We start from the raw sequence: 27909 nt of genomic DNA, 5'->3' as shown, positions 1-27909 counted from the left end.
TTTGGAAGAGGTGGGGAAACGTCCCAGTCTTATTTTACTCTGTGTCTATTATTGTATGGACAGTTGCTATTAGGCACATGGCTTCCTTAAGTGGCAGAAAGCCACTGGCTAGTATAGGGTAACAACCGGACTCATAGATGAAGGGGCTGCGGTCTGTCTCACTAAGATCAAATAAGTGCTGTCCTCTTCCCATTCCATATCCTCAGGAGTTCGTCCACTTTAATACTTTTAATACTTTAATACCAACACCAGAAGTACTATTTCCCCATAATGAAAACCTAGATTTTTTTTTGTTGTTGTTTTTTGTTTTTGTTTTTTGAGACAGGGTTTCTCTGTATAGCCCTGGCTGTCCTGGAACTCACTCTGTAGACCAGGCTGGCCTCAAACTCAGAAATCCGCCTACCTCTGCCTCCCAAGTGCTGGGATTAAAGCCGTGTGCCATCACCGCCCGGCCAAACCTAGACTTTTTAAAAAGTAAAATTTCCAGGAAGAAATGCAAAACCATCCATCCCTCCCCCCCCATCACCATCATCTTGCTATCCCTATGGCAACTACCTCTTGAATAAGACCCCAAATCTGCAGGTGGCAAGGGGACAAAACAGAAGTGGGACACAGAGGAGAGGGTGTCTCCTCCCCTTCACATTCAAGGGAGGGCACTGTGAATCCTCCTGGCACTCAGAAGGAGCCAGCTCTCTGGCAATTGGCATGTTCTAAGAATGCGGCCTTTTCTGTGTACATTACTTGTATCTGAACATCTCCTCTTTCTGCCAAAAACTTATAGTATTGGTATATGTCCCAATCCAAAATCTCACTGTTGGAACTCAGATTCTCAGGTCTCTCGGATAGCCTCACTTTTTCCACGGGGACACCTTCACTGTTTTCCAGTTTGTCAGCAACTGTGAATGGAAAACAAACCAGAAGATAGAATGCTCAGGCTGCAAGAAGCAACGGTCGACTCGGATGGACACCATTAGACACGTTCTGCTTGAACTGTGCAGGTGTCTGGACTGCTGACAGGAAGGCTCCATGGGAAATGGAGATTTGCTGTGTTTTGTTTATTTGGATATTAAAAAAAAAGGTGGGAGAAAGTCTGCACTTGCTTTTGAAACTCATATACATACATATCAGCATAGACTCTCATGAGGTTCTGGGCGAGGGGGTGAGAGCACAGGTTTTAAAGGGATGCCCGGCAATCCCTGCTGTGTTGACTTTTTTTCTGACATGGACATTGTAATGTAAGAATAAAGGCTACTCAGTTATTCCTTGTAGGTACTGAGGAGAAATACAAAGATGCGTGTACTTGAATACTCCTAATGAAACAGACAGTTAGAAAAGAAAAACAAGTGAAAAAAAAGTTTAAAAAAAGTGTAGAAAAGAAATATATATGTAGCAATTCCATTACCATTAAACACATGATATGATCCTGTCGTCAATAGCCTCCAAAACACAAAAGTAACTTTTTCAAGCCCTTCCTTTTCCCAGATGTCTGGGATATGTGTGTAGATGTTATTCTGAAGGTAGAAATTAATGACGAGACCTACTTCTATTTGAACTGTGTGTTATCTCTCTGAGAAATTTTGCAAGATGCAATGAAACATACAACTCAGATGAGCCCCTAAGCGTGCCCCATGCTCTGTTTTTGTAGACAAGAATTTCATAGTAGAACAATGACAGTTTGAACCATGGAGTGATCCCTCCTGTGTGTCTTCTATTTGTTTTGCTAGGATTTTTTTTTTCATTTTCACGTATTTCTTTTTTGAGATGGAATGTCTTCATTTAGATCTGGCTTGCTTCAACTTGAAGTGACCTTCCTCTGATTCCCTGTCCCAAGTGCAGAGATTATAGGCCCATACCACCATGCCCACACTAGGAACTTTTAACAAGCCATCCAACATTATGTAGGTTAGACTTAGGGGAATTTGCTTAATATTTATCCGCTTAAGAAACAAACATTATAGCAGGGCATAGTGGTGCACACCTTTAATCCCTGCACTTAGGAAGCAGAGGTAGATGGATCTCTGTGAGTTTGAGGCCAGCCTGGTCTACATAGTGAATTACAGGGAAGCCAGAGCTACACAGTGAGACCCTATCTTGGAAGAAAAGGAACAAATATTATAACAATAAGTAAAACAGAAATGCTTAGAAATAAATATTAAAAAAATAAAAGGTGTGTGCAATAATTTAGAACTTTGTAAAAAATAATTAAGGTTGCCTAAACTATAGATTATATTAAGATTATTGTATTAATCAGATGTTGGTAATATATACCTTTACTATTTTCATAAATGTATGCCAACTGGTATTGATTTACGAGTGCAGGTGTATGTCTGTGCATGTAAACATGAGTGCAAGCGTGTGCGTGTGTGTGTGTGTGTACACCTCTATGTATGAAGAGAGATGTGGCTGCTCCTGTGGAGATACTGAATCCTCAGCCATCCTAGAGGAGCCACTGCACTCAGAGCAGCCGGTAAGAACTCCATCTCACTCCCTAAGCCCCAGAGATATATCTGGGAGCCAGGGACATTCAGGATACACCAGCTACCCAAACCCCGCCCCTCTGGAATTCCACTTCCCTTCTGCCTTTGCCTGGTCCTTTGGGCTGGGGCAGACACAGAGTTGGTCTGCTCCTGTGGAGATACTGAATCCTCAGCCATCCTAGAGGAACCACTGCACCCAGAGCAGAAGGATTTCCAGATCTAAGAGGTGGCCTGAGTCCCAGGAGTTCTTCTTCCCAGGAGATTAGGATCATAAGACCACAGAGACATCTGGACTCTGAGGAGCTCTGCCACAAGCAAGATAACTGGAAATACAGACTCCAGTCTTACACAGTGAGTACAGGTTACACTAGAGTTAACCAGATGGCGAAAGGCAAGCGCAAGAACATAAGCAACAGAAACCAAAGTTTCTTGGCATCATCAGTACCCAGTTCTCCCAATACAGCAAGCCCTGGACACCCCATCATACCAGAAAAGCAGGATTCAGAATTAAAATCATTTCTCATGTTGATGATAGAGGATTATAAGAAGGACATAAGTAACTCCCTTAAAGAAATACAGGAGAGTACAAGTAAACAGGTAGAAGCCCTTAAGGAGGAATCACAGAAATACCTTAAAGAAATGCAAGAAAACAGAAAGAAGGAATTAAACAAAAACATTCAGGATCTGAAAATGGAAATAGAAACAATAAAGAAAGCTCAAAGGGAGACAACCATGGAGATAGAAAACCTAAGAAAGAGATCAGGAGTCATAGACACAAGCATCACCAACCGAATACAAGAGATAGAAGAGAGAATCTCAAATGCAGAAGATACGGTGGAAAATATTGACACAGTTGTCAAAGAAAATGCAAAATGCAAAAAACTCCTAACTCAAAACATCCAGGAAATCCAGGACACAATGAGAAGACCAAACCTAAGGATAATAGGTATAGATGAGAATGAAGATTCCCAACTTAAAGTGCCAGTAAATATCTTCAACAAAATTATTGAGGAAAACTTCCCTAACCTAAAGAACAAGATGCCCATAAACATACAAGAAGCCTACAGAACACCAAATAGACTAGACCAGACAAGAAATACCTCCCGTCACATAATAATCAAAACATCAGATGCACAAAACAAAGAAAAAATACTAAAAGCAGAAAGGGAAAAATGTCAAGTAACATATAAAGGCAGACCTATAAGAATTACACCAGACTTCTCACCAGAGACTATAAAAGCCAGAAGAACCTGGACTGACATCATACAGACCCTAAGAGAACACAATTGCCAGCCCAAATTACTATACCCAGCAAAACTCTCAATCACTATAGATGGTGAAACCAAGATATTCCATGACAAAACCAAATTTGCACAATATCTTCCCACAAACTCAGCACTTCAAAGGATAATTGATGGAAAACGCCAACACAAGGAGGGAAACTACAACCTAGAAAAAGCAAGGAAGTAGTCTTCCAACAACCCCAAAAGAAGATAACTATACAAACATAATTCTACCTCTAATAACAAAAATAACAGGAAGCCACAATCATTTTTCCTTAATATCTCTTAACATCAATGGTCTCAATTCCCCAATAAAAAGACGCAGACTATCAGACTGGATACACAAACAAGACCCAGAATTTTGCTGCATACAGGAAACGCACCTCAGTGACAAAGACAGACACTACCTCAGAATAAAAGGGTGGAAAACAATTTTCCAAGCCAATGGTACCAAGAAACAAGCTGGAGTAGCCATTCTAATATCAAATAAAATCGACTTTCATCCAAAATTAATCAAAAAAGATAAGGAAGGACACTTCATACTCATCAAAGGAAAAATCTACCAAGGTGAACTCTCAATTCTGAACATCTATGCTCCAAATGCAAGGGCACCTACATACATAAGAGAAACTTTACTAAAGCTCAAAACACACATTACACCTCACACAATAATAGTGGGGGATTTCAACACCCCACTCTCAGCAATGGACAGATCAGAAACTAAACTGAGACACTTTGACATTAACAGAAGTTATGAACCAAATGGACTTAACAGACATCTATAGAACATTTCATCCTAAAACAAAAGAATATACCTTTTTCTCAGCACCTCATGGTACCTTCTCCAAAGTAGACCATATAATTGGTCACAAAACAGGCCTCTACAGATACAAAAAGATTGAAATAATCCCTTGCATCTTATCAGATCACCACGGACTAAGGCTGGTCTTTAATAATGAAAAAACCAATGGAAAACCCACGTGCACATGGAAACTGAACAACTCTTTACTCAATGATGACTTGGTCAAGGAAGAAATAAAGAAAGAAATTAAAGACTTTTTAGAATTCAATGAAAATGAGGACACATCATACCAAAACTTGTGGGACTCCATGAAGACAGTGCTAAGAGGAAAACTCATAGCTCTAAGTGCCTACAAAAAGAAACTGGAGAGAGCACACACTAACAACTTGACTGCACAACTGAAAGCTCTAGAACAAAAAGAAGCAAATACACCCAGGAGGAGTAGAAGGCAGGAAATAATCAAACTCAGGGCTGAAATCAACCAAATAGAAACAGAAAGAACAATTCAAAATATCAACAAAACCAGGAGCTGGTTCTTTGAGAAAATCAACAAGCTAGATAAACCCTTAGCCAGATTAACCAGAGGGCACAGAGACAGTATCCAAATTAATAAAATCAGAACTGAAAAGGAAGACATAAGAACAGAAACTGAAGAAATTAAAAAAAATCATCAGATCCTACTACAAAGGCCTATACTCAACAAAACTGGAAAACCTGGATGAAATGGACAACTTCCTAGACAGATACCAGGTACCAAAGTTAAACCAGGAGCAGATAAACCATCTAAATAGTCCCATAACCCCTAAGGAAATAGCAGCAGCCATTAAAAATCTCCCCACTAAAAAAAGTCCAGGACTAAATGGTTTTAGTGCAGAATTCTATCAGACCTTCAAGGAAGACCTAATACCAATTCTCTTCAAACTATTCCACAAAATAGAAACAGAAGAAACACTACCCAATTCGTTCTATGAAGCTACAATTACACTCATACCCAAACCTTACAAAGACCCAACAAAGAAAGAGAACTTCAGACCAATCTCCCTTATGAACATCGATGCAAAAATACTCAATAAAATTCTAGCAAACCGAATCCAAGAACACATCAAAACAATCATCCATCATGATCAAGTAGGTTTTATCCCAGGAATGCAGGGATGGTTCAATATTCGGAAATCCATCAATGTAATCCACTATATAAACAAACTTAAAGAAAAAAAACCACATGATCATCTCACTAGATGCTGAGAAAGCATTTGACAAAATTCAACATCCCTTCATGATAAAAGTCTTGGAAAGATCAGGAATTCAAGGCCCCTACCTAAACATAGTAAAAGCAATTTACAGCAAACCAGTAGCCAACATCAAACTAAATGGAGAGAAACTTGAAGCAATCCCACTAAGATCAGGGACTAGACAAGGCTGCCCACTCTCCCCCTACCTATTCAATATAGTACTGGAAGTCCTAGCCAGAGCAATTAGACAACAAAAAGAAGTCAAAGGGATACAAATAGGAAAGGAAGAAGTCAAAATATCACTATTTGCAGATGATATGATAGTATACTTAAGTGACCCCCAAACTTCCACCAGAGAACTCCTAAACCTGATAAACAACTTCAGCAAAGTGGCTGGATATAAAATTAACTCAAACAAATCAGCAGCCTTCCTCTACATGAAAGATAAACAGACTGAAAAAGAAATTAGGGAAATGACACCCTTCACAATAGTTGCAAATAATATAAAATACCTTGGTGTGAATCTAACCAAGCAAGTGAAAGACCTGTATGACAAGAACTTCAAGTCTCTGAAGAAAGAAATCGAAGAAGATCTCAGAAGATGGAAAGATCTCCCATGCTCATGGATTGGCAGGATTAATATAATAAAAATGGCCATCTTGCCAAAAGCAATCTACAGATTCAATGCAATTCCCATTAAAATTCCAACTCAATTCTTCACAGAGTTAGAAAAGGAAATTCTCAAATTCATTTGGAATAACAAAAAATTCAGGATAGCGAAAACTATTCTCAACAATAAAAGAACTTCTGGAGGAATCACCATCCCTGACCTCAAGCTATACTACAGAGCAATAGTGATAAAAACTACTTGGTATTGGTACAGAGACAGGCAGGAAGATCAGTGGAATAGAATTGAAGACTTGGAAATGAACCCACTCACCTATGGTCACTTGATCTTTGACAAAGGAGCTAAAACTATCCAGTGGAAAAAGGACAGCATTTTCAACAAATGGTGCTGGTTCAACTGGAGGACAACATGTAGAAGAATGAAAATTGATCCATTCTTATCTCCTTGTACAAAGCTCAAGTCTAAGTGGATAAAGGACCTCCACATAAAACCAGATACACTGAAACTAATAGAAGAGAAGGTGGGGAAGAGCCTCGAATACTTGGGCACAGGGGAAATGTTCCTGAACAGAACACCAATGGCATATGCTCTAAGATCAAGAATTCACAAATGGGACTTCATAAAATTGCAGTTTCTGTAAGGCAAAGGGCACTGTCAATAGGACCAAACGACAACCAACAAACTGGGAAAAGATCTTTACCAATCCTACATCTGATAGAGGGCTAATATCCAATATATACAAAGAACTCAAGAAATTAGACTCCAGACAACCAAATAACCCTATTAAAAAATGGGGTATAGAGCTTAACAAAGAATTTTCAACTGAGGAAATTCGAATGGCCAAGAAGCACCTAAAGAAATGTTCAGTATCCTTAGTCGTCAGGGAAATGCAAATCAAAACAACCCTGAGATTCCATCTCACACCAGTCAGAATGGCTAAGATTAAAAACTCAGGTGATAGTAGATGCTGGCGAGGGTGTGGAGAAAGAGGAACACTCCTCCATTGTTGGTGGGACTGCAAGATGGTGCAACCACTTTGGAAATCAGTCTGGCGGTTCCTCAGAAAATTGGACATAGCATTACCTGAGAATCCAGGTATACCACTCCTAGGCATATACCCAGAAGATGCTCTAACATATAACAAGGACATATGCTCAACTATGTTCATAGGAGCCTTATTTATAATAGCCAGGAGCTGGAAAGAACCCAGATGTCCTTCAACTGAGGAATGGATTAAAAAAATGTGGTATATTTACACAATGCAGTATTACTCAGCTATTAAAAATAATGAATTCGAGAGGTTCCTAGGTAAGTGGATGGAACTAGAAATTATCATCCTGAGTGAAGTAAGCCAATCACAAAAGAACACACATGGTATTCACTCACTGATTATTGGATATTAGCCCAGAACCTTGAAATGCCCAAGATGCAACTCACAGGCCACATGAAGCTCATGAAGAAGGAAGACCAAGTGGGGGTGATTCGGTCCTTCTTAGAAGGAGCAACAAAATATTCAAGGGAGCAAATATGGAGACAAAGTGAGGGACAGAAACTGAAGGAGGGGCTGTCTGAAGACCATTCCACCTGAGTATCCATCCCATGTGCAGTCACCAAAGGTAGATGCTGATGTGGAAGTCAGGAAGTGCATGCTGATAAGAGCCTGATATGGATGTCTCCTTAGAGGTCTTCAAGAGTCTGACATATTCAGAGGCAGATGCTCACAACTAGCCATTGAACTGATAATGGGGTTCCCAATGGAGGAGTTAGAGTGAAGGCCATTGGAGCTGAAAGGGTTTGTGGCCCCATGAGGAAAGCAACAATACCAACCAACCACAGCTCCAAGAGTCTAAATCACCAGCCTGGAAGCACTTAGGGAGGGATCCAGGGCTTCAGCTGAATAAGTAAGAGTGGAGGGCCCTGCTGGGCATAGGTGGAAGAAGAGATCCTTGACTTTGTGAAGGCTGGATGCCCCAGGGGGTGGGAAGTTTGAGGGTAGGGAGGTGGGAGTGGGGGGGGGGTAGGGCGGGGGTACCACCCGCGCAGAGAAGGGGGAGGGGGTGTGGGGGGAGGGGGTTCGGGGGGGGGGGCTTGGGGTAAGGGGACAGCATATGAAATGTAATTAAAACATCCAATTAAAAAAGAAGAAGAAGAAGAAGGAGGAGGAGGAGGAGGAGGAGGAGAAGGAGAAGAAGAAGGAGAAGAAGGAGAAGAAGAAGATAGATGTGTGAGTATGGTTGCCAGGAGTCAACTTTGGGTTTCCTCCTTCAAGGGCTATTCATCTTGTCTTTTGATGCAAGGCCTATGGTTGTCATAGAACTCACCCTGTAAGTAGGCTAGCTACCCAGTAATCCCAGAGATCAGCTTGTCTCTGCTTTCCCAGTGCTGAGATTACAAACATGTTCTACCATTCCCTGCTCTTTTTTTTTTTTTAAATGTGGATTTTGGGGTTGAACTCACATCTTGATGCTTGCACAACAAGCCCTTTAGCAGCCAAGCCATATCCCATTCCTGTCTGGTGTTAGTTAATCTTCTAAAAACAGAATGGTAAAGTCTGTTTTATTTCTAATGCTGGGGGAGTGAACAAAACCCACGTTTTTGTACATGCTAGGCAAGTGCTCTCTATCACTGAGGTAAGCTTCAGGTCTGTTTATATTAATATGAATTCTGAGAGCTGGGTGTGGTGGCACATACCTTCAATTCCAGTACTTGAGAAGCAGAGGCAGGCAGATCTCTGTGAGTTTGATGCCAGCCTGGTCAACACAGGGAGTTCCATGCTAGGCAAAGCTATACACAAAGAGATCTTGTCTCAAAAAACAAAAGCAAAAATAAACATCAGACAAACAAACACCACTCTATCCCCCAAAGAATTTTGAGAATTACTCACTATAATCTGCCACTTTCTTGTAATGATTTAGGGCAACTTCACAATTTTGGAGAACATTAATTCCTGACAAGTATCTGTACCCCTTGAAAGCAAGCACACATAGGTGTTAATATTCAGAGAATGCTGTAGTTACATATATTTTGGTCTAAGAATACTTAATCTACCAACCAGAATCATCTGGGACATCATGCTTCCTCCAGCACTTCCAAAGGTATAATATATCAGTGCCTAAGGTACAAGAAATACAATTACATTGGTTTCTTAACTTTGGAACTCAAACCAAGCACTGTTTTGTTTTGTTTTTTTCATTCTTACCCAAGTAACGACCCAAGAGCCACTCACTTCAAAGTATGTCCAAAGTAGTTTCCGTTTTGGGGGGTTACCAGGGAGTAGAGAGTGGGATATGGTACGTCACTTTTTTTTTTCATCTTAAAATCCTATGAAGTAGATATTACATATCTTTGGCATGTGAGGCTTTAAAAAGTTTGTGGCAGACTACTAAATTTCTCTGTTTAGTGGATACTTTTAATACCACAGTACAGTGAGCCTCTTTAAGAATAGATTGTATCCAATGTTCCTTTTAAGTAAATATTGTCCAGGAAAAAAAATAGTGTTGACTTTACCTTGGCTTGGTCATATTCCATTCCTATTCCATAAGAAGATAAAAATCCTAATGCCTGAAGGGCAAAAGAAAACACAACACTGAATCAATCAATTTGTTTTGTAATTGTTATCTATATATTTATGTGTGTGATTGCTTTGTCTGCATATATCTATGTGCACCCCGTGTGTGCCTGATGCCCTCAGAGGTCAGAAAGAGGCCATTGCATTCCCTAGAGTTAGAGATGGCTGTGAACCACCATGTGGGTTCTGGGAATTGAATCCTGGTCCTTTGCAAGAGCAACAAGTACTCCCAACTACTGAGCCATCTCTCCAACCACATAATATTTTGGTCTATATTGATAAGAGATATTTTATGTATGTTTTAAATAATAATTTATACTGTTGGCTTATTTATAATACTATAAAATGTGTTTTTGTTACAGTTATGAGAATTTAGGAAATATTACAACATCAGGAGGATTATATAATATATATGAATCTTTGCTAATTCTTACTGTACTTTAGAATAAAGCTCAGTAATAAAACATTGAACTCAGGCATGGTGGTGCACATTTGTAACCCCAGGAGGCTGAGGGGAGACTCATGGGATCAGGCCATCCTGGGCTACATAGAAAGACCCTGTCTTAAGAACAAAAACAAACAACAACAAAACAAAAAAATGTTACAAATGCATGGTCGATATATGTTTTCCTTTGTTGTAAATATAATTTCCTCTGATATGTTAATATTTTAAGCTTTCTGTTCTTTTCCTTTGCTGTGATATGGGACGTGAGCCCAGGGCCTCATATTTCCCTACCTGTAATTTGAACATTTTCAGTCATATTTCAAAAATAAAACGGGATTGATATAACAAGGTATTTAAGTCAAGATATACCGAATAAAGAGGGAAAGTCTGATCACAGAGCAAGATGGAGGTATTGGAAGCCCGAGCCTTCCAATTGAAGCGTCTGCCACAGACGCAGTATGCCATCCAAAAGCCTTTCTAGAAACTACAGAAACAAGTTAAATCGGTGCATCAGTGTGACGCACCAAGCCGGAAGTGCGATTCAAAGCCCACATCGGCAGCTCCCAGATGGTTTGACCTATGATTTTTCACATTTGTGGTGGTGTGAAAGCAATATACGCTCTGTAGAAACTGTGTTTCAATTTGGATTTTGTCATTTCCTGGGCTGGTGGCATGGAATACTATACTCTCAGGATGCTGGGTAGTGGCAGCGAGGAGCAGTTTCTGGGCAAATGTGGCCACAACGGTGGTCCACTTTGTGATGCTTGTTTTGGTAAGCTATAGATAGTGTTTGGAAGGCGAGTCAGATTTGAAGTGCGTTTCAGTTTTGTTATAACTCAATTTTCATCGGCTCTTTCAGATTCTTTCCTTCCAGCAGCTGTCTGTGTGAGTCCTTCTTGGTTCTGATTGGGCCACTAGGGTAGTAGTCTCTAGTCTTCTCTTGTGGGTTCCTCGTCTTACTGTTAGAACCCCTCATCAAGTTTCTAAGTATACAAGTTCATACTTAGTTTTTTTTTTTTTCTTCACAGAGTTTACAAAAATGCTGTCAAATGTCAAACATGCCAAGATGCATCAAGGTCCAAAAATTTAATCACCTCAGAAAATGAGTAATTGTATCATTTCAAGGATACAGAACTTGGCTACTTCTTGTTTATTTATTTAATTGTGCCCATATATGTGCATGTATGTGTATGTGGGGGCACATAGTTCCTCAGGCACCATCCTCATTTTTGTTTTTACTTTTGTGTTTTGAGGCAGAGTCACTTCCTGGCCTGGAACCTAGTAGGCTAAGCTATAATGAGACGGCTGGCCAGCATCAGGGATTACATACCGTCTTTGCCTCCCTAGTGTTGGAGTTACAGGTTCATGTCATTAGCCCTGGCTTTTTAAGTGGGTCTGGAGCTAGAACCCAGATCCTCATCTTTACAGAGCAAGCACTCCACTAGCTGAGCCATAGCCCCAGTCCTATATTCCCAGTCCTGTGTTGCATCTGTGATTAAGAAGTTAGCGCTAGAAGTCGTTATTTTTGCCTCAAAAGCACAATTCTAACATGTTCGTCTAACTTGTGTCCTTTACATAACCTGTCTGCTGATAAAAGCCTCTGATTGTGTAAATCTTTTTTCTTTCAGCTTTGGAAGCTTCCTTTTACAGAAGGTGCACAGGAAACATTCCTTGTAAGTGGAGGGCCCTGTAACTCCTCTATGTCTGGCAACATGTATTTGAAATGGCTAAATTGGCTCTTTTTAAGGACACCACTAGCCCATTTTAGATTAAAAAAAATATTCTTGGAACTCCTGGCAATTCTCCATGCTGGTCAATTTAGAATCTGGCTCAATTATGCTGAAACTTTGACAGTAAATAGCCATACTGACTTTTAAAGTGAAGGTATCATTGGGGGCCTCTGAGGGTGCATCATTTTGTGCAGAGCCCAGCAAACATGTTGGTCTGATCCTTTGGGAAAACCATATAAACTGGTGAAGTTGTGACATGAAGTTGGCATTAAATGTCCACTCTGTGATGGGGAGGGGACATCTCATCTCTCTCTGTGAAGCTCACTGAGAATGTAAGGTCTGGAGTATGGTGGTACCACTGTGTGTGATCAAACCAGGGTCATGCTGCTTCACTCATTCATCTCATTTCTATTATTTTTATGCTGCTCACAGCATGACCGGACAATAGCAGTTGAAAGACATCAAGGGCGTCACTCGGAGGAATGTCCTGAGGACTGTCTGCACTGTCCTTTCCTTTATGCTTGGGTGTTGCCACCTAACAATATCATGATCATAAGCTTTTAGTGGATCTTTTATTTTCCCCTTTCCTTTTTTTTGAGATAAGGATAAAACAAGATGAATTGTAAAATGATTAAATCTTAATTCGGGAGAGAAACATATTGTGAGCGGTAACATTTGTGACACTTTAGCAGTTTTGAAGGTCAAATTCTGCATACTGGATTGCTCAGAAGACTGGATTCTGAGTTCTGCCATTTTGCTTATACCATTTAACACAGGGTTTATAACGCCTTGATTTACTGTGAAGGTTTTAGAGTAATGGATATTTTATCATATTTTAAGGTGAATTACTTGGGGCAGGCAGTAACAATTAAAAAAATATTCCTCTGTTTTCTTTTTCTAAGAAATTGTTAATGGAGGAAAAAGATTAAACAATTTCCCTCTAATTATTGCACAAAGCCGGGAAGCTTTGTGATCATTACTTTGGGCTCAAAGCACATGTCAAAGCAAAGTGTGAATCAGTTCTAATTAGTAATTCAGACACTATTAATATAAGGCCATTAACATCCAAAACACTCAACAGAAGCCTAGAAGCATCAAAGTGATTATTGGATTGATACTAAAGATGATCTTTTCAGCCATTGCATGATGCTAATGACTGTAGTCCTTCCAGGAAACACTTCAACACTTCAAATTTGAGATAAACAAAAAAAATGTGTGGAGTCTTTGCCACTGAGATATAATTATTTTCGAGTCACAAAACACAGTAAAACATCACATCACTCATGTCTTTTTTTTCTTTTATACATCTATTGTAGTTATTTTTATATACTATAAGGAATTTTCTTAAATCTGTAGTAAAATTGTTTCGAATTGAATAGCCAACAAAGTATATACATTTAAGTACAATAACTTTAAATTTTTTTACATTTATGGGTGACCGTGTGTGTGTGTGTGTGTGTGTGTGTGTGTGTGTGTGTGTGTGGTGTGTGTGTGTGATAATATGCATGTGGACTTCAGAAGAAAATTGGGAATCAGTTATAATCCTTTCACCCAGTGGATGGGGAAATCAAACTCAGGTTTCAGGCTACACAGACAAGCACCTGCTTGGTCCATTTTCATGGAGACCATGCTGTACAGTTCTTAGCATCTGGAAGACACTGAATCTTTGTAGAGCATTGCAGTGTGCTGTCTTTATGCTTAATTACTGTTGTTACCCTTTGAAGGATTGTCTTCTGTTTATTTGGATTTTAAAACATTTGGATCTCTGAGATCTTTGACATTTCCACTTTGTCTTTCAGAATTTCTGATTGTTTTCCTTTTCCTCGAGACATCATAAGTATTCATCATTCATTGTCTTTCTCTGGACATGCACATACACACATATACTTTACATATTATATATGCCTCTGTCTATATATGCATATATAGACATAATATATGTAATATCATATACAATAATGTTATTATTTGATCACATTTTCCAGTTCCTTAGGTACATTTCTGTGTGATATTGTCTTCCTAGCTTCCAGAAACATTGCTAACAATGCAGACAGTGTTCCTAGATCAGGCTAGCTCAAACAGCATGCCAACAAAGATGCACCTGAACAGCCCTATGAAAGAGTTATCTGGTCCCTGCAATCAGCTAGCCACCAAACTACTCATTGTTTGTGACACAAAGTCTCTTCAACTGCATGTTCTTTGTAAAATGAAACAAATGACAGCAGCAGCAACAACAAAGACCAGAAAGAAAGCAACTCCTCGGGAAGGAACTGCCGCACTGACAAGGTTGATAGTCCTAGTTCAAATCCAAATGCAATCCTGGAGAATTCCTGCTCTTCCATGTGCAAATGATGTTTCCCAGGCCATAAGGAGTTAGAACAACGACAAAAGGAGTCCAGGATGCCACAGAAGGTAGGAGTGGGCTTTAGTAGAAGACTTTACCAAACAATATTATAACTTGCCGTATTTTAACAGAATGACTAAAATTTGCATATCAGGTCAATGTTAACTTCTTTTAGGTTAAGTTGGTTCACACACATTCTCTCTTCTGGTCTTCTGTCGGACCAGACACATACATACTGGACAGATTACCCCATTTTTATATATGAGGAGATTAATGTATAAAACAAGGACTGGCTGACCAGAAGACAGAGCTGTTGAAGTGAACATTGTCACACACCAGCATGCTTCAGATTTGCTAAGGACCCTTGCAGGTACTACTCACCTCTTTCTCCCAGCAGCTTTGTGAAGCTTGCATGTTATTTATCAGCCTCCTTCTTAGGTTTGGGAAAACTGAGGTTTTGAGACATAACTTCTTTAGGAATATCAAAAATGAACACAAGATGGAAAAACGACTAGGATGCAGAGCCCAGAGCAACATATGATCAACATGGTCTGGGAACTCCCTGCTTTGCTACCTCATTGTGGCACCGTGCAGCCTGTGACTGCATTTCCTAGAGTTTCCCATCAGTGGACACTTCTCTATAAAAAGATGATCATGGAAGTTCATAGCCAGTGGTTACAGCTTAGAGCTGTCTCTTCTGCTACTAGGCTTGCCTTAGAAAATTGTCTTCTGACTAAAGCCAACGGCAAGCACTTCAGACAGAGGGTAGTCTGGCTGAATTAATTTATGTGTTGAAAATAAGAAAAGAAATTATAAGGAAAAATAAGGAAAGAAAGGTGGTATAAATGATGGGGACATCCAGAGCTTTTATAGTTTTGGTTAATCAAACTCTAGTGATTTAATAATGCTTGTATTCTATTACCATTCACAGATCTGTCCGTTGGGAGATTATAAAGAATATATATATATATATATATATATATATATATATATATATATATAAAGAATAAGAAGTAGGATCCAATGTTTTATAATTATCTTAACTTTATAGTATAGGTACAATTTAGAGACATTGCCAGATTCATCATGGGTATTTGGTTCAACTTCTTTTGGCTCAACTAATCATACAGATCCACAGGACCGCCACAGACCTCATTGCCACCAGCCTTATTGGAAAGTGGGGGGTGGGGGGAGGGCAAATGAACCACAGTGGCCCAGTGGGTAAGCATCAAGCCTTCCTTAGCAGTGTACACAATCTTGTAGGAGCTGTCATTCCAGATACTTCAGAAGGGGTCTCAGATGCAAGATGAGACCTACATGGGGAAGATGTGAAAACTGCTTTGGTGTAAATGCTTCATTCCCCATGTAATGACTTTACAAGTACAGACACAGCTTTCCCATCAAAAAGTTTACCACCATCAGGTTCAATAGTTCATTATAGTTTCTCCCTCTCCAAAAGCAGTTTGCCAGTCAGAGGCCATTTCCATCATAAGTCATGCTAGGTAGAGACATAGCTAAAATTTTATTCTTATCAGGTTACCTGGGAAACAGAATTAGAGTGTGAACCAAAGGTCAGATTCTAATGCAGAAGAAGGGGAAAGGGTTTTGTTCAATAAGTAGCTTATCCACTAGGCAAGCATAATAGTGTATTCAAACTTAATCTGACTCCATACTTAGTTCCTCTACTATACTGGCTGACGACAAAAAAGGTCTCAAACTTTTTAGGGAACTTTACTTTTCATCTTCGTGTGTTCTGAATTCTTATATTTTTATTTTTACTTTTTGTTAATGGCCATGAATTTTGTTGGTAAGATAGATAAAATCCTCTTAATAAAACACTATAGTAACATAAAAGCAGACCCTAGCTTAGTATTAAGTAGCTGAAACAAAATGATGGGTGTGGTTGCATGGTCATTAGAATTGTCTACAAAGAGCTTCACCGACAGGAAGCCAAATGAAAAATATATGGTGGCCCTCGTAACATCTGATCCAGGGGGGACTGGTTCCTGAAGGCCTTTTTCTTTTAACCTCTTCCCATCTCCCACCTCTCTCTTGCTAGGTAGCCAAAGAATAACCTCAAAGTCTGATTCTCCTGCCTCTGCCTCCCGAGTGCTGGAATTACAGCATGTCCCACCCAGCCCTGTTGTGCGAGGTGCTGAGGTGCTGGAGCTCACGATCAAGGCTTCACTCATGCCAGGAAAGCATTCCACCAACCGAATTACACCCCGAGCCCCAGGGTTTTGATTTTTCTATGAGACAATTATTTTATTCTTGACATAAACTAAAACACATCTATTAAAATAGAAAAAGAAATTCACTTAGCTTATAAGAGATTTGAAATTGAAAGTCGGGCAAACATTACTTTAAGAATAGATTTTGTTCCACATTTCTTTGTAAAGATGAACATACCCTATATGTAGTTTAACAATATTTGGGTTCAGAGGTCTTATGTTAAAACATACACATGGATAGATGGGAAGACAGATTAGAGAGCAGCATAGCTCCTATGAACTAGAACAATTTATTCTTACCTCCGGCTTTCCTCCCACCTAGATATTATTTCAGTGTGTTCTGAGTGGCCATAGATCTGGGTCCATGCAGTAGGACAGGAGTATTATTTTTTTTCCCCTTTCATATATTTGTCTGTGTTAATTGTGGATGTAGCTATTGGAAAAAAATTCATTGTCTTTCAAAACTCACATTTTGGGCTTTGCATGATCCTTCTTTAGCCAAGGACTCATATAACTGGATAGCTGCCGATATGTTTTGCATGCCGAAACTTCCAAATAGCAAAGCGTCAGCCATTTTTTCCATAGCTTTCAAATTTCCCATGTCGGCTGCTTTGGTGAAGAGTGTGTAGGCTCTGTTTTGAGAATGTAAAGTAGGGAAGTTGATTGTCAAAAATGAAAAGCTCTGCTCCTTGCCTTTCTAGCAGGTAAACTGTAGTTGTCATTATTAGTAATGATGCAGCTTTGCTGAAATCCATTACATCTCCAGACCAATAATGTTTTCACCTCTATGTCAGTCAAAGATTTAAATTTCACATATATCTGACAAATTATGAAGGCACTAAAAAGGAGATATTTAAGAAATATATACTATGTGTCCAGACTATATGCCAATTCAAGAGAGAATTTAAAGATATCCTATAGTGATCTCTTCGGTTATTTTTTTTCTTATTATAAATGAGGGAAGATATTTTATTAATTTACAGTACAAGTTATTATACAATTATACAAAATCATCAAGGTTAAGGGGAAAATAATGTTCTAAAGGATCTCAAACATCTAATTGCATTGGTGGTGTTCCCCAACCTGGGAGCATACTGTTGTATAGAGCAGTCCACAAGTTCTCATGGTCGCACTTTGAGATGTTCATGAAGCTGTAATCATACAGATGTGAACAATTATGCATTCATCAGGACCATCTCTATCCATATGATAGTACAAGGTTGCAATTTCCAATGTTCTAATCAAGCTATGTTCTCATTGCTGTATCTCTCCTCTCTTAAATACACTAAGGTACACAGGAAGTCTGCTTTTAGCAGAATACTTTCCAGTCCACAAAAAGTAAAGTATACACTATTCATTTTAACCTCATTAATCAGGAAATTAATAGGATTTTAGAAACACTGTGCCAAACACCAATTGTTAGGAAAAAAATAAATAATAACAACAAGAACCAAACAAACCAAACAAATCAAACTAACAAACAAATAAAAAACTCACATATTCCTCTCATTCTGGTTACAAAATTATTTTTTAATTTTTAATGTGTCAGAGAACAAGTGTAGACTTCAAGTCTCTATTTATTTAGCGCTTTATAATGCATTAGCATTTTCACAATTAAATCTCCATATGAGTTTTGTTTCTAAACAAATAGATACCCAAGCATCATTTCCTTCTTTCCAGTTTTAAGTGAGAAACAACATCCAATTGGAAGTAAATCAAATAAATTATTATAGCTCATTCTGAACTAATTAATTCACAAGAAGATTATAAATATATCCTTTAATCAACTAAAGTAGAAGATCAATGGCAAGTTTTTAATACTACATTGAAGTCATATTCACTTTTTTTTATAATTTATTTTTTCTCAAATCGTAGATCTCTTCGGTTATTAATAAGCATTTGTTTTACAAAATGAACTCCAAAAGATACAAGAATTATTGTAGTTGAAATATCTCATCTAGGAAGCCTATTCGCAAGAATGTTGATAAATCAATATTCTAAAATAATCTGCAGAAGCAGAACTAATTCTTCAACATAGCAAAGCCAGACTGTTTAGAAAAATAAGAACACAAACAAACTTTTAATAGGTGGCGATTTAGACTCTAAGTGCATGGACTCAAGTCGTGCTCCACTACTGGCTGGAAAACCTCAAACTGACTTCTCTGTCCCTCCTTTGGCCACAACACTGAGATGGTTGTAGCTCCGACTTGATAAGGCTGCTGGGAGGTCATCCTCGTGGCATGCTTGGGGTAGTGCCTCCTTTAGCTCTCACTGTTAGGATGAGCACATTGACCAGGACTTTAGAGCATAATAATTGTTCTGCAACTAGGTGGTAAGTGGTGTGAAGTTTTAGTGGTTAAGACATTGGATGGCTTTACACTGCATTTCCTGTTAGAAGTCACCTGATCTGTATTACCAATAGTGGCAGAAAGTCTAACAAGGCTCAAACATGTGTTAGAGACTTGTTCTTACTTTCATAACATTTTTTTTGGTAGTGGCAAGACCAAAAAGCATTAATCATAATTTATAATCTTGGCTCAAATATAGGAACACACACACACACACACACACACACACACACACACACATACACAGAGAGGGGGGGGCAGATTTTGATTCCAATTTAAAACAACCAAAAGACTTAATTTTATACACAGCCTATACTGATACTAAGAGATATTTCCAGTTGGCAAAGACTTGAGTAGAATAGGCTAAGGAAAATGAACCCAGGCAGAGAAACATCCAGTTAGGCATTTGAGTTCCACTGGAACAAACTGGAAGCCAGAGTGTCAAGTGTTCCATCAATCATAGTGGGTGAAAGTAATCTTGAAATTCTGGAAAGCAAAAATTTAGGAGAGAGGTCTCCAAGGTCAATGTGATGACTTAATCTTGATTTTCAACTTGCTAGATTTAGAATCACCATGGAAACATATCTCTGGGTGTTTCTGTTGATACCATTTTCAGAAAGGTTTAACTAAACGGTGAAGCCCCATCCTGTTCCTGACTGTGGGTGGTACCATCCCACAGGCTAGGGTTCTGGACTGAAAAAAAAAAAAAAAAGGAAGAGAGCAAGCAGAACATCAATCGGCATTCATCTCTTTGCCTCCTGACTATGAACACAGTGTGGCCGGTTGTCTCATGGTCCTGCGGTCTGACTTCCCTGCCATGATGCAACCTCAAGCTGTGACACCAAATAAAAGTCTTCTTCAAGTTGCTTTGTCAGATATTTTGTCATAGCGATGAATAAAGTAACTGATACAGAAAACAAGTTTCCATCTGTGAGGCCATTGATGTAATAAACCTGACTATGCAGCGTACAGTCTTTTAGAACTGGTTTGTGGAAGGAGTGTGGAAGAGTTTAGAAATGTGTGCTAGAGAAATCCAATAAGCTGAGCTTGACGGGCCATCTTGGAGGGAGTGTGGAAGACCAGGATGCTGAGTGCATTCTGTTATACATCAGAGAGCATTCGTGTTATATTTTGGCTTCATTTTGCTCATGTTCTTTACTTAGTTGACACTGAATTAAAAATAATGATAAACTAGTTAGCTTGGTTGATAAAATTTTATATCAGGATAGCATTTAGGCTGCGGTACAGCTACTTCTTGCTGCTCTTAGATGAACAGTGAGAGAGAAAGCAGAAAACTATGAAAAGCAAGAAGCTTGGTGAGGAAAGGATTGGGAGCAAAAGAATTGTGAACAAAGAAGGGTTAGGCAAAGCATTTGAAAGAATTAAAGAGCTTGCTATTATTAGAAAGCTCACACTCTTCACTGGGATAATAAAATAGTTCCCCGAGGGCAATAAAGGGTCTAATTTATGGAAGCATAAATTCACTTGGGTGGAGAGAGCCTAGGCTAGATCAACAGGTAAGTCTGTATTGTTAAGCTTGATGACCTGAGTTCAGTGCACAAGACCCACATTCACAGCATTTCCACATGGGGGAAAGAGAGAACTGACCTTTGCATTTGTGACTATACACACAATAAATAAAAATGTAATAAAATTTGTGATTAATAAATGCGAGCCCATGAACTGAGAATGTCATTAAAGGGGTTCCTTGCTAAAAAATGACTACCAATGGTAGTGTTTCCCTGGTGGGGGAGGCAGCACACAGAAGCTGCTCCGTGTTCCAAGAAGACCAGCCTGTCTCTCAAACCAGCAGCAGAACTTGGTAGTGTTGCTCATGCAATACTTGTTTTGCAGGCATAAAAGATGAAAGAGGGAAGGAATCATGGAGGGTTTCCTAAGGCTAGGGATTGAAGCTAGGCAACATGTTGCAGAGTCAGATTCATTGACCTCTTGGTCAACGAATGAAGCTGGGCAGATAAAGCCTATGCCACCCTGGAGACCTCAGGGTATAGGAGATGCTGTGAATGTGGAATGTCCACTGGGGAAAGTTGGCATGAAGTACAGCCAACTCAAAAGAGTCTCTGTTGCAGGTGGCAAAGCTGGAAAGGGGGAACTGTCCAATCCCTTTGAGCTCATGTCTCTTAACCACAAGCCCCGAATGCTGGATGGAACACTGCATGCAGGATTTGCTGCTTACTCTGTTGGGTTTCAGCCTTGCTTTCATCTGAGTTTTTTTATCTCTCCATTTCTCTCTCTTGGAATGAAGTATTTATATCATGCTACTGTATATTGTGAACATGCAGTTTGGTTTTTGTGTTTTACAGTGGCTCATGACTAAGAGTTTTTGTTGAGTTTCAGACGAGACTGGAGTTTGGCTTTTTGAACAGTTAATGACTTTGGAGAATTGTAACAATGAACTAAATGAAATTTTCATTATGAGATGAACATGAGACTTTAGGGAGCAGGGGTGGAATGTTATGCTTTAAAAGTGGTGCTTTTGGGTGACAAATTGATAAGGGGTGGACATGTGATAGTCTTGTCAGACTGAGGCAGTGAAAACACTTCTAGGTGTGTCTTTGAGGTTGCTTACCAAAAGATTTAACTGGGGAGTGAAGATCCACCCTATGTATGGATGGAGCCATCATGTAGGCGGGGCTCCTGTGCTGAATAAAGCTGAAAGCAAACTAACTGATCGTTAGCATTCATCTTTCTCTGCTTCCTGCTCTGTGACCAGGTGTCTCACAGTCCTGCGGCATGACTTCTATGTCAGTGTGTCCTGTACCCTTGAACTATGCCCCAAATAATCCCTTCTTTAAATTTCTTATGCTTCGTCACATAGATGAGAAAAGTAACTAAGAGTCCATAAAGACAAATGTCTGTGACAAAGGATAGACACCAGGGTGAGAATCTGGCATTGAGGTATAGATTTCCTTGAGACCTTCTGTCACCTCACCTGCTGCTATGAAACCACATGGCCTAGTGGAATGGGAAAGGTACCAGCAGAAACCAGGAAAAGGAACCTAGTGGGGCATTCCTTGCTAGGCTCAGTCTAGTGCCAAGAGGCAGCAACATGTTTGAAACAAGTCTTTGTAGATATCTGTAATTCCATGAGCAGGGTTGGCATTATGGATTTCTTATTAGGAAATTCCAAAGTCACAAAAGAGATACTAGAAGCCGAATCCAGGACCACGGAAGTTGCTTCTGGCTAGGAAAGATTAAGAGCTGGGCTGCAATTCCTAAGATGAAAAAAAAAAAAAAGTAGGAGAAGCTGGCTAACATGGACAGACAGACAAGATAAGCTGAGCAATTGGCACCATCTGTAAAGGCTCTGGCACTGGTTACTGAGATGGATGCTGGGGAAGGAGCATCCAAATGCTTCTCCATGGCTCACCGGTTTACTTGCTATGGACAGCAGCTTATCTTCAGCCTTTCTTTCTGTCAGGGAGTAGTTCTTTGTGAAGGACCAAGTTTAGATATCACTACAGTTTCTCAAGACAGGTAACTCTGTCCCTCTGATGTCTGCTTTCAGATCATCATATACTTGACTTTTTTATTACTTTACTTTATATGTATGTATGGTTTGTCTGTGTACCATATGCATGCCTGGTACATGCAGAATCCAGAGGAGCATATCATAACCACTAGAACTGGAGTTACAGATGGTTGTGAACCACCATGAGAGTACTGGGAATCAAACCTGAGTCCTCTGGAAAAGCCACCAGTGTTTTTAACCTCTGAGCATTCTCTCTCTCTCTCTCTCTCTCTCTCTCTCTCTCTCTCTCTCTCTCTTGCTCGCTCTAATATTATCTATATTTTAATAGGAATAATGCTCCTCCATTTATACAAAAGAATATAAATGAATGAAAGAATGAGTTCTGAATGTAGCTATGGACAAACCAAAAGGCTCAGTGCTGTTTCAAACTATGCCATCCTTATCCTGGGATGTGAGAAAACAAGGAGATGGGCTGGAGAAATGAAATGACTCCCCTGTCACTGTACACAGTAACTATTCTCTCCACCTTTCTGCATCTTAGAAATGAATAGACAGGTGTGCTAAGTATAAGGTTAGAATGTGCTGTCTTAACAATACAGGAGTTTTTGCTTAGCGTCACCATAAATTCTTTGGGATGTCTTGCTTTGAGCAAATCCAAATGTGGTTTTCTGTTTTCCATTGCACAGAAGGGTCAGGCACTCAACTCATAGATGCATCTCTGCTGCTGTGGAAACAAGCTGCTATTCTTTCACTCTTGAGGCAGGGGCTGGATCAGGATAGCCTGGGCAAAGACACAACCTGGCATAAAGGCTCCAGCACTGATGGAAGATTTGTTCTCAGGACTGGGTTTTTTGCTATTGTTTGTACCCAAGAGAAGAATCCCTTCTCAGTGTTAAGTGAACAGTTACTTGGGACCTTCTAAGAGTGTTTTTGCCCCATCAGACCAAATCTTGAGTATTCTTGGTCTTGAAAGGAATACCTAATGGCTTCTTATCTCTTGACATTCTGATGTTACAGGCTGAGCAAGAAACATCAGGAGCCAGGACCTCCTTAGACACTACTGCTCTCTCCCCTAGCTGTGAGTGCTCTCTTTCTTAGCTGGGCTACACTGGAAATTCCCTGTTTTTTACTCATTTACATAGTGGACACTTTAGCAAGAGGAATTAACTCTTTAGATGAAGCTTTGGGGTCTGATTTTACTCTTTCCTCGTAATTAGCACCTTTGGGGCAATTAACATGAGGCCTAAGTTTTGCTGGGGCCTTTTTCCTTCCATCTTTTAGTGAGATGCTAATTCAGCTTCCCCTAGGGAGACCAGCTCCTTCTTTCCTTCTTGTGAAACTGGAAGAATTACGGTCTTTCTAAATCTCCATTCACTCACCTGTAATTTGGAGAAAGAATTCATCACAATCTCAATGTGTATGACTAGTGATACTCATGTACAAAGTATCTAGAACAATAAACAGGTGCTCAATGGAAGAGAGATGAAGAGGTTCAAACCAGACCATAATAAGCTGTCTTCAAACTCTCTACATTGTTGCATTATACTCAGAAATTTGGGGGTTTAAAGGAGGAATGGATTCTGTGGATTCTCTTGTTTATCTAGGACTGGCTGCCATAGTTCCAGGATGCCTCCCCACATGACCATGCCTGGTTTACTTTAATCAGTTAATTATGGTGCTGGGAATTAAATCCATTCCAGGTTTTTGCATGTGCTAAGCAAGTGCTTTACCATTGAGCGATATCAACATGCCTCATTTTGAGACCGAGATGTATTGTATAGTCTCAAAGTCACCATCCTCTTGACTCTATTTCCAAAACACTGAGATTACATAATGCAAAAAGGCAGGGCACTTTGTCCCGCCTTTTTGTCGGGAGGAGGCAGTCAGGTCCCATTCCTTCTATTATTCATTTTAAGCATCCTTGTTTGCTTGTCTTTATAGCGGCCACTTACCAGATAAACCTGGAGGAAGAAATAATAAACAGTTATCTCCTAATCACTCTGTGTCAGACTGTAGGCTGGGAGATGATGTTTAGTCAAGAACACAAAACAGTGCAGGAAGTTGCCTAGGACAAAATAGCCAATAAGTACTTAGGGATGATTTGATCTCAAGGTCTTAGCTGGGGCCTTGTGACTTCCTTTAGATAAGGTAGATGAATGTAAAGAATGTATGTGGACTGAGATCATGTGGCCACTGCTTACTCACCTCCTAGGTATGACTGTAGCCACCACATCTAAAAATTTTTGATTCTTTACTCCCAGTGTTTGTTTGCTCTTTTTTTCAAAATTATTTTTTTTAAATTGTGTATGTTCACCTATGAACACCTGATTTTTGACAAAGATGCCAAAATCACACAAAGGAAAAAGAAAGCATCTTCAACAAATGGTACTGGTCTAACTGGACATCTGCATGTAGAAGAATATAAATAGACCCATATTTATCACCCTGCGCAAAACTCAAGTCCAAGTAGATCATGGACCTTAATATAAACTGGAAACAATGCTAAATCTAGTAGAAGAGAAAGTGGGGAATTGCCTTGAACTCATTGGTACAGGAGACAACTTTCTGAACAGAACACCAATAGCTCAGGCACTAAGATCAACAACTAATAAATGGGACCTCATGAAACTGAAAGGCTTCTATATGGCAAAGAATACTGTCAATCAGGCAAAATGGCAGCCTACAGAATGGGAAAAGATCTTCACCAACCGTACATCTGACAGAGGGCTAGTATCCAAAATATACAAGGAACTCAAGAAATTAGACACCAACTAACCAAATAACCCAATTAAAAATAGGGTACAGAGATAAACAAAGAATTTACAACAGAGGAATCTCAAATGGCTGAGAAGCACTTAAAGAAATCTTCAACATCCTTAGTTATCAGGAAAATGAAAATTAAAACAATTCTGAGATTCCACCTTACACCTCTTAGAATGGCTAAGATCAAAAACTCAAGTGACAGCTCATGCTGGTGCGTATGTGGAATGAGGGGAACATTCCTCCATTGCTGGTGGGAATGCAAACTTGTACAATCACTCTGGAATATCTCAGAAAATTGGGAATAGTTCTACCTCAAGACCCAGCTACACCACTCCTGGGCATATACCCAAAAGATACTCCAAGATCCCACAAGGATACTCCCTCAACTATGTACATAGCAGCTTTATTTGTAACAGCCAGAAACTGGAAACAAACCAGTTGTCTTTCAACTGAAAAATGGATAAAGAGAATTTGATTCACTTATGCAGTGGAATACTACTCAGCTATTAAAAACCAAGGACATCATGAAATTTTCAGGCAAATGGATGGAACTAGATAATATCATCCTGATTGAGGTAACCCAGATGCAAAAGGACATGAATGGTATGTACTCACTGATAAGTGGATATCAGTCACACAGTACAGTATAACCATGCTACAATCCACAGACCCAAAGAAGCTAAGTAACAAGGAAGGTCCAAGGAAGGATGCTTGAATCTCACTCAGAAGTGAGTAAGTAAATAGTTAATGGGGAAAGTGTTCTCTCTCTCTCTCTCTCTCTCTCTCTCTCTCTCTCTCTCTCTCTCTCTCTCATATTGTACATGTATATGTACATAAATGTGTGGGCATATTGAGATCAGATGTTGACATTGGATATTTTCCTTTGTTTACCCTCCACAATATTCTTTTGATAAATGGTCTCTTGCTGGGCTCTTAGAAACACTTAGCTAGACAGGTAGCAAAGAACCTTGGGGATTTGCTTGTCCCTACCTCCAGTGCTAGGGTGACAGGTGACACCATGCCTGGCTTTTACATAGGTGATCTGGATTCAAACTCAGGTTTTTGTGTTCAAATGGCAGGCATTCCAGGGACTACCATCTCCCTAGCCTCCCTGCCAGTGCTTTATCCATAAAAGTGAAGTACCACTCACCTCAAAAGACTCTTCTTGAACAAAACAGCATCATATATATATAAGTGCCTTGAAAGCCATGGGTCTATTCAAATACTCAGGGAGAAAGCATGCTAAAACATCAATCATTTTATTTCATTTGAAATTTATCATAAATTAGAATAAAACAGATTTTGCTGACTGGCTCTATCTGACTCTGAATTTTGCTTCATGGAAAGGGACTCCAATCTCATGTACAATCCTTTTGCTTGTTAAGAGTGACAATTCTGAGAATCTTTAAATAATCATGGAACACTTTTAAAAGCAAAAGCTGATGAACAAGATAAGCATATCTATATTTATTGCTTCAATAATAAACTAGATTTTCAGATTGTCTTCTTTTTGCTTGGAAATTAACTTGGCTGAAGGCACCAAATACTTACTCTGTTTTTTGTTTTTGGCTTTTAGACTCCTGGAGAATCTTGTTGCCCATTTTAAATAACTCATCTCCTTTATCTGTGATACTTTTCTTGGCTGACTTTTTGACTATATAGGGACAAAAAGAAAAAAAACCAGTATTATTTCTAGTTTTAAATTTTAAGAAACATCGTGCTGACGCTGTGCTAGCATTTTGTTTTGAACTTTGCTACTTATTTATTTATCACTTATTTTTTAAGTATTTGCATTTCAAGTAGAATGTTTGATACTATTCCTGGCTCAGGAGCCTGGAAGGTAGAGGAAAGAGATGCTCCCACTTGAAAGAGAGGTGTTCTCAGCCTAAGAAAATGATCTGGGTTGCTGTAGGGAGAGGTGCGGGGACTCCTGGCTCACCCTGGACAGTGGTAGGCTCTTAGGCTTTGTGTTCTTAGCCCTGGCTGCCAATGCCTCTCTTATCAGTGTCACTTGGTCCATGAGGTTCCACAAGGACATAGGCAGCAGGTATTTTCAGGATGACCACAATAGGCATAGGAGCTGAAGAAGCAATTTTCTTGAAAAGTTTTCTCTGTGTAATGCATCTGCCATTCCTTAAATCATTCTTGTGAAGAGGAAGAATACATGAAATATCAATAATAACTTGCCTAGTTTAGGTGGGGACTTGGCATCAATTTTATGAGACTCAAGAAAAAAAGGAATAATATTTTTCTAACATTCATGTAACACTAAATTTTTTTATAAAATTATATTTTATAATTTTATAATTTTTTATAAAATTATAAAACTATCACTTGGCTTTTTGATAAAGAAAACTAATTAGTCAGACTCCTAATTCTCCACCCTTCAACTCTCTTCTCTCTCTCTCCTCTGTCTGTCTGTCTGTCTGTCTGTCTCTTTCTCTGCTCTGTGTGAGATCTCTCTCCCTCTGCCTCCAAGTCTATTACAGCACACAGCGGAACCTGATTAGGAAAATAGAGCCTGAAGCCTTTTCAAAGGAAAGGCATTGCGACTTGAAGCCTCAT

At 39.4% G+C, this 27909-nt stretch overlaps 1 protein-coding gene across 2 annotated transcripts in view; it reads right to left on the bottom strand.

Moving 5' to 3' along the window:
* Sel1l2 (SEL1L2 adaptor subunit of ERAD E3 ligase) overlaps positions 1-27909 on the bottom strand; it is a 131027-nt gene that overhangs the window by 30757 nt on the left and 72361 nt on the right. The window contains exons 4-9 of one of the 2 annotated variants that reach the window (XM_028755044.1): positions 26896-26998; positions 17210-17372; positions 9930-9983; positions 9475-9534; positions 9307-9388; positions 742-896 (exon numbers count right to left, since the gene is read on the bottom strand). In XM_028755044.1, coding sequence (XP_028610877.1) covers positions 742-896; positions 9307-9388; positions 9475-9534; positions 9930-9983; positions 17210-17372; positions 26896-26998 — 617 coding nt within the window. The remainder of the gene's footprint in view (positions 1-741; positions 897-9306; positions 9389-9474; positions 9535-9929; positions 9984-17209; positions 17373-26895; positions 26999-27909) is intronic. The other variant, XM_028755052.1, reaches the window with a different exon arrangement.

Source organism: Grammomys surdaster, unplaced genomic scaffold, assembly GCF_004785775.1.
Source record: "Grammomys surdaster isolate TR1022 unplaced genomic scaffold, NIH_TR_1.0 129, whole genome shotgun sequence".
In the NCBI taxonomy this organism is placed as follows: Eukaryota; Metazoa; Chordata; class Mammalia; order Rodentia; family Muridae; genus Grammomys; species Grammomys surdaster.
The sequence above is the reverse complement of the archived record's forward strand: the minus strand, read 5'-3'. Positions and strand labels throughout refer to the sequence as shown.